Consider the following 7,658-nt stretch of genomic DNA (forward strand, 5'->3'; position numbering starts at 1 on the left):
ACCCGTCTCTGCCGAGCACCTGCATTGGCTGGGCTGACCACGCCGGGCGTCCTCTCGCTGTCGCGCAGCTGCTGCTGCCTGAAGGACAACAGCCTGCGGCTGGAGCAGGCGGACTGTCTGGGGTGAAATTCTCTCTATCAGTGCAGGATCTGCGGCAGCACCCGCACCAAGGAGGTGCCGCTGGTTCCTCTGCTGTAGAGACAAACAATGCACCAACCAACCCTCAGCCCGGAGTCCGCCTATCACTGGCAGGAATAGATCAATATCTTGCATGAAATGTATCAATACATGGCTTAGGGCAGCAGCACTATGTGCTAAACCCTAGCGCTGGCCGGAGGAAGGGGGACATCCACCCCCCCAGCCCCGGCTCCCCTCACCGACCCCCCGGCTCCCCTCAGCCCCCAACTCCCCTCACCACCCTCAGCCCCGGTTCCCGTCACGGACCCTCAGTCCCCGGCTCCCCTCAGCCCCGGTTCCCCTCATCGCGCCTCGGTCCCTGGTTCCCCTCATCGACCCCCGGCTCCCTTCAGCCCCGGTTCCCCTCATCGCTCTTCGGTCGCTGGTTCCCCTCACCGACCCCCGGCTCCCCTCAGCCCCGGCCCCCCTGGCCGCCCCCGCCGCAGATGGAGCGCGGCCGCCGCAGCCGCCCTCCCGTGCCCCTCGTGTATGTGAACAGCTTCGGCTCGCACCGCTGCGGCTCCGTGATCCGCCTGGGCCGGGGCTCACGGCGGGGCTCCGAGCAGAGTCCCCCGGGCTCGGCCAGGAGCCCGAGGGCCGCCCCGGAGCCGCAGGACGAGCCCAGCCCCGGCCCGGGGAGCTGCCGTGCGGGGAGACCCAGCAGCCGCCCCCCCGGTAGGTGTCAGAGATCCCGGGCCCGGCACAGCTCAGGGCTGTGCCCCCCGTGTGTCGGGAACCCCTTTCCCAGGGGTGGGCTTTGGATATTGTCCCACCGGGGCTCCCCTCGCTCTCTGAGGGGTGGAGGTGGCTCAAGCATTGTCTTATTGTCTGTATCAGCAATAGTGGGACTGCCTCAAGCTGTGCCAGGGGAGGTTCAGGTTTGACATTAGAAGGAATTTCTTCCTGGAAAGGGCTGTCAGGCACTGAAGGGGCTGCCCAGGGAGGTGATGGAGTTCCCATCCCTGGAGGTGTTCACGGAATGACTGGATGTGGCACTAAGTGCTCTGGTCTGGGTGGCAAAGTGGTGTTTGATTAAAGCTTGGACTAGATGATCTTGGAGGTCTTTTCCAGCTTCAGGTATTTTGCAATTCTGTAATTTAATGTGCCCAGCACAGTTAGACTGGGTGTTAAACTTACATCGGTGAAAAATTTAATAGGAATGTACAATCATAGAATGGTTTGAGTTGAAAGGGACCATAAAAATCACCTCATTCCAAACCCCTGCCATGGGCAGGGACACCTTTCACTAGACCAGGTTGCTCAGAGCTGCATCCAACCTGGCCTTGAACACTTCCAGTGATCAACCGCTTTCTTAGGAATATATTGTAAGTACTCAAAAAATGCTTTCTAATTTCTCTTTCTAGGTGACCAAGAGGCTAAAGCTAAGGCTCACACCTTTGACTTTCCCATCCCTTCAAAACATGTTGATAAAGTCATAAAACGAAAGAAGAAAAAGGTATAAAATGGGGGAGCTGAATTAGTTGCCTTGGCATTTGAGAAAACTGCTTCCTGTTTGTTCTGTGTGTGAGAGCGCATGAGGGAGATTAAAAGATGGAATTGGTAGCCTGTTACTGAAATCCTTACTTACAGAAAAGAAAAAATGGTATTATTTTCCCTCTCTGGAGGCTTTAAAATCCTGGCTCTTATTCAATAAAGCACTTAAGTGTGTGCTTACCTTGAAAAATGAGAGTACGCTGTTGACTTAAAGCCTGTACTGAAATGCTTTGCTGGATTTGGGCCAGGGCACTGCACACCTTGTGGGTGAAACCCAGCAGGAAAAAGCTCTGCAGCTCTTCTTCCTCTCGTGTTTTAAACAAAGAACTCCCACAGGTTACAAATAAGCAAAGGCAGGAATCAGAGGTATTAACACCATCCTTGTAGCAATGCAAAATTGCTTTCTGCTTCACAGATGTATTTCTGTTCCTGTTCATTAGTTTTTCAAATGCTTGAAATTTTGAAAGGGACATTTATTAAACAGTAACTTGTTATGAGATTTTGTAATGTGTGAAGTACAAGTAGTCAGCCAGACTGGAATAGAGAAATGTCATAGATACTTGATTTGAAAACAGTAAAATGCTACTGACTGCAGAGGAACAGCTAATAACATCCTAGAATATCACTCTGCTGGTACATCTAATAGTCTTCAAAAAGAATGAGGAATATGTGATATGTTTTAGCAATAAATATCCACGAGAAAGGAATTATCTTTAAACTAGTTTCACAGATGGGGTCCAGCAAAAGTCCAAACTTCAGTGTATCAACAGCTATTTCTGTTTGTTAGGCCACCTCTGTCTGGGTGCCTTTATCAACAATTCCAATTTAATCTTTTCAAGGCACAAGTTTGAAATGTGCCAACTACAGACAGAGCTTTATGCCTCTAAAATAAAGGTTATCAACATCTATAAAACAGATTAATATGGATTTGATATGAAATAAGCAACACCATTCTGGAAGCTGAGCATGGGGCCTGAGTTATGCTGCTGTTGAGGGATCACATGGGAAAGGTTTTGCTCCTGGAAAAATAAACAATCTTATTTTTCCCCCCATTTTGGATGGCTTTGAAGAGAGCTTAATGGCTCTACACACATTTTCCTAAGCTTTACTTATCTAGAAGGGTGCTTCACAAGTCCTGGATAAACACATAGTTCTAGGCAAGAAAGGAGGAGGAGATCTCATGTGGAAATTTGTGGAAGAATTTATGGCTTTAACTTACAAATAGAGGCAATTCTTCCAGTATTCCACATGTATATCCGTTCTTCACTTCTCCTCCTTCCCCATCCTCAACAACAAAACAAAAAACAACAGCTGGGCTTCATAGACATTGTGTAGAATTTAAAGGTCTGCCCAATAGATGTTTTAATGCAAACTTTTGATATGCTTCACATTTTATCTTTCAGTCCAAAGTCTGGCATAAGGTCTGGAAAGTCATTTCAAAAATGCTTGAAGAAAATGAAAGGTTCAGAAGTCGACTGTTGGCCTGCAGTCAGCTGGATGGAGAAGGTAGGAAATAAACTGATAGTGTTTTATTTTACTAGAAAAAACAAATTATTAATACAACTGGTTTGACTCAAGATCCCAAGGTTTAAGGTCCATTCAGCTGTTTGCTTTGGGTAGTAGGTTTTACAACTCACAAATGGAATTCATTGCATACTTTAGACACTTCCAGCCTTATTTGAAAAGCCCCTTATGTTTCATTGAGGGTCTTCTGTGCATTAATTTGGAGGAAGGATGGTGGAAGTGTTTGCTGCAATCTGACATTAAAGACATGAACACAAAACATCTGCAAGTTTTACTGAACATGTGAAATGTGTAACTGAACTTATTCACAGATCGGTCCAAGGCACTACTTGTGTGAATAACAATTTATTTTTCCACGTAGGAAAATAGCAGTTGGTTTCATAAGACAATAAATAAATGAGATGCTCCCCAAAGGCTGCTGTAACACAATTTAACATAACCATCGAACATGTTCTCACACTGTGCACTGAATTCAGCTCTTTCATTACTGGAAAATGACTCGGGAATTAAAACTGGTGCTGTGCATTGAGCCAGCTTCAATTAGAGACATTGTAGTTGCTGCACAATTTAAGATAATACAGTGTATGCTTACAAATGGAATTGGAATTTCTGGCCTCACAGTCTGATGAATTTTTAGGAAAAAGAATATGCTAATCCATGAAGAGTTACCAGGCAAGTTACAAAATGACATGTTCACCCACAACACTTCTGCTTCGCTTGCATTTGTGTTGATGGAAGTTTTCCACATGGAGTTAGGGTATATCCCAAAATGTAGGCCAATTTCTGCCAGTATCTTGTCTTGTAAAATGTTAGATTTCCACGTAGGTGACAAGAAAATATTCCCTCAAAAATTTTCTTCATGAGAACAAAAGAAGTGCAATTCTGGTTCAGAACAAAATCTCTACCCCAGTGAATGTCCCCTGCAATCCAGGATGTTATTGGAACAGGAGAAGAAATTCCACAGTACTTCAACAATGTATTCTGCAATTATTTTGCAAATATTCTGCATTATGTGGAAAAGCATTTCTTTTGTTGGCTTTAAAACCAATTCCTGATTAATTCTGGAATTATGACATGCCGGGTGTTCATTATGTGCTATTCATATTCTTTATATCAGTTGAGATTCCATTGGCCTCTGTCATATTTCTATGCTAAGAAGTTCCAGTCTACTAAAATCTCTCCTGGTATGGAAACTGTTCCACATGCTTTCTCCTACAGCTTAGATCATTGCAGAAGTGTTTGTGCACAGCTAGGAATGTATATGTTGGGCAAAGACATATATGTAAGACACACAGATCTATGGATATGTAGGATAGTGAATTAAAAAAAAAAATCTTCCTGGATTTTTGTTTGTTTGCTATCAAGAAAAAGGAGAACAAGGGACAAGGAAAAAGGAGGAGAAATCTTCAATGGGTTATTGCCTCAAACATTTCAAATTATTGTAAAAAAAAAAATCCAAACCAAAATTCTGCTTATATATGACATCCTGGTAAGGATGACCATCTTACCATAATGGTTTCTCTGTTTTTTATGGATAAACAATGTGCTGCTTAAGCTTGTATTTATGGACAGGGCCTGTTCTCTTCTCAGACATTCATTTCTTTTCTGAGGGAGAGCATTTTCTTTATAGATAATTTCCAGTGACTTAAAAAACCCCACCAACCAATCAACCAACCCTTTCCCCTCTCCACTTACTCTGTCCTTAATTGTAATTGTAATTATCTCCTTTTTCTGGAGCTTCAGCTGAGAATCTACTATTAAGCCCTATTTAGGTGAAAAGCATCAAGTCTAATAACTTCTTTCTAATTAGCAGATTTTGCACAACATCAAATCTAGGAGATAATTCTCCTATTGATCTGAATTTTTCATTAATCAAGAAGCAAATGGAATCATACGAGCAGACATTTAGATATGGATCAACAAATTTGAATAAAGTGGGTTCATTTTTATCTTTTTTTTTTTTTTTTACTGGATTAATAACGCTTGAAAATTAATGTTGCATTTTACTGTCTATATAAATGGTTTTCTTGAGGACAAAAAAAAAAAAGTCTACTTGAATTCTAATGCTCCCTATTTACCCCTCGGAATGTTGCAATTAAGATTAGATTCAATGTGACTGAAAATGATGATTTGCCTCCACATAATGTTCTCCTGCAGGCTCTGGTGTGAACCAAACTTCACAGAATGGGGCATACCTGGACAGGGTATGTATACAGTCCATTAACTGCCAAGCAAGCTTAAATACTAAAAGAAATAAATTAATATTAAAAGAGATGCATTGATCTTGTTTAATGTTATAATAATAATTGCCAGTTAGAAAATTAAGTATTATTGACATTGAACTCATTTTTTTTCAAGATTTCAGTGGTGTTTGGGGACTAGAACAGCTCCATCCTCACAGGAAGGACTGTATGCTTTGCCAAGGTGGGGAGGTGGATTTTGTCCTATTATTGTGCTAAATCCTAAAGTAAAATCTGAGGAATCTGAATATTCTTTATTTGACATACTTTAAATAGAGACTTTTTTTCTATTGAAGGGAATGCACCACTTCACTTTTGTCACTTTTTTCTCCAGGAGGAGTGCATCTTTGGCTGGGTGTAGCAAGAAAGTAAAGGAAGATTCAGTTGAAAAGGAAATGTAAAAGTAGTGAAAGCTCTTATTTTGATCTAGTTCTTCCTGAAGTCCATGGTGAGACTGCAAGTGACTTCAGTGAACACAGGTTCTCTGTTGTTTGGTTGGTGTTTGTGCTTCTGCTGTCTCAGAGGTTTGTTTTTATAGTGGCTTAAACAGCTCTGTTGCAAGATATTTATTTCAAGCCATTAAGTCTAGTGTTTCACTGAGCTATTATTTTTCGAGAGCTTTTTAATGAGCATAATATTGTGACAGTTTTCTTGCAAAAGAAAAGATACACATTTAGTGTTGTCTCTGTATTTATATCTTTTATTTTTGTAGCTTGTCAGAATAATAAACAAACACAAATTCAGTAAGGCAGAACTCCACACATGATAAAACCCTACTTTTTTTTCTTACTGATTTGAATAAATTTGACTTTCTTATATTAAAATATTACACAATAGCCCTCTCTGTTCATTCATCCATTTATACATGAATCTCAGCAAGTATTTTGAATATGAAACCAGGTGAATGTTTTCTATGTTACTGTTCACTGTGAGGCACACAATGGTATCATCATAATCAGAAGGTGTTGTTTATCTATCTGACTTCAATAACACAATATAATGTTTTTGTGTTATGCAGTTTAGTACTTGAACTCTTGATTGACTGTTAAAGCCTTTTAAACCAGCAATTTGTGTAAATGGAACATGAAAATTGCATAAAAATAGTTATGTATATGAATTTCATCTCTCGAGCTAAAACATTCACCTGTCACAATTAGACATCCTTAGTTTCAATAAAAGAATTGTTTTCTCATGGCATAATATCTTGGTGTTTACAGATATAAAGACTGGAATGTCAGAGTGTTGAGCTTTAACAACATGCTGGTGATTGTGTCATTAAGCAGTAAAGCATTTGGAAGGGTTTCATCTCTGCTTTTTAATAGTAAAACTGAAGGTGTATAACTGAATGTGCCTTTTTGAGGACAGCTCTGGCATCAAGGTTCTTTTCTGATTTGTGGTTGAGTAATATTCTGATTTTACTTAAAATAGTTGACATTTCAGCTTGGAAAAGGAAATGAGAAGGCAAAGTATTCAATCAAGATGTGATCATTTTTCTGGCAGAGCAAAAATGTCATAGTTCTTTGGTATTTTCAAAATACATGTTTGGAGTCACACATGGGGTTTCGGTGGGTTTTTTTTTGTTTTTGGACTAAATGAGATGGTTTCCCTGTCCCCACAGTTCTGTCAATGAAATATTTGTGTGGGGAGTTTTTAGTTTATAATCCTGGTTTGTAAATTGGAGAGTTGTTGCTCTAATGTTTCTTTTCTTGTAAACCACAGCTGCAGATGGTGCTTTTACTGGCACAGACTTAAGGGGTCTTGGAAACAGAGCTTTTCTTCCAGATGCATAATTGCTACTTTAACAGGATAGATGAGGTGCATTAACCTGAATCTCTGAATGAAGTTTAGCAAACACGTTAAGATTCTTTAGATAAACACAGACCTCTGTCTGTGGGACTATGCAAAATCATTTTAAAAGGAAGAAATTATAAAAGATGGATATGGCCCTAGATCATCCCTATCCATTTACCTCTTGCAGTCTAAAAAGGTCTGTAGAGTGATGATGATATAATTAATTGGTTTGGATCTATTAATTGAAAAGAACTTTCAGCTGGCAGTACTTTGAAAGGACTCTTACATTTCAAATCACTTTGGGCCACAAAAGCTGTTTGCAGCGGGGCAAAATGCTGATTCAGGTTCCATTTCTAACTTGTGCCATGAAATGCAGCTTTCTACTGTAGTGACCAGATTGGAAAGGTACAGCTGGGAACAAGGGTAGCCAGA

At 40.9% G+C, this 7,658-nt stretch overlaps 1 protein-coding gene across 1 annotated transcript; it reads left to right on the forward strand.

The window, feature by feature from the left end:
* Positions 1-292: 292 nt before the first annotated feature.
* C15H5orf47 (chromosome 15 C5orf47 homolog) lies at positions 293-6,637 on the forward strand. The gene is made up of 5 exons (XM_064671775.1): positions 293-852; positions 1,542-1,633; positions 3,075-3,177; positions 5,353-5,399; positions 5,770-6,637. Exons 1-5 carry the CDS (start codon positions 624-626, stop codon positions 5,794-5,796), a joined length of 498 nt encoding a protein of 165 aa, XP_064527845.1. The 5' UTR covers positions 293-623; the 3' UTR covers positions 5,797-6,637.
* Positions 6,638-7,658: the final 1,021 nt, after the last annotated feature.

The sequence above is a fragment of the Pseudopipra pipra genome, chromosome 15 (assembly GCF_036250125.1).
Source record: "Pseudopipra pipra isolate bDixPip1 chromosome 15, bDixPip1.hap1, whole genome shotgun sequence".
Classification (NCBI taxonomy): Eukaryota; Metazoa; Chordata; class Aves; order Passeriformes; family Pipridae; genus Pseudopipra; species Pseudopipra pipra.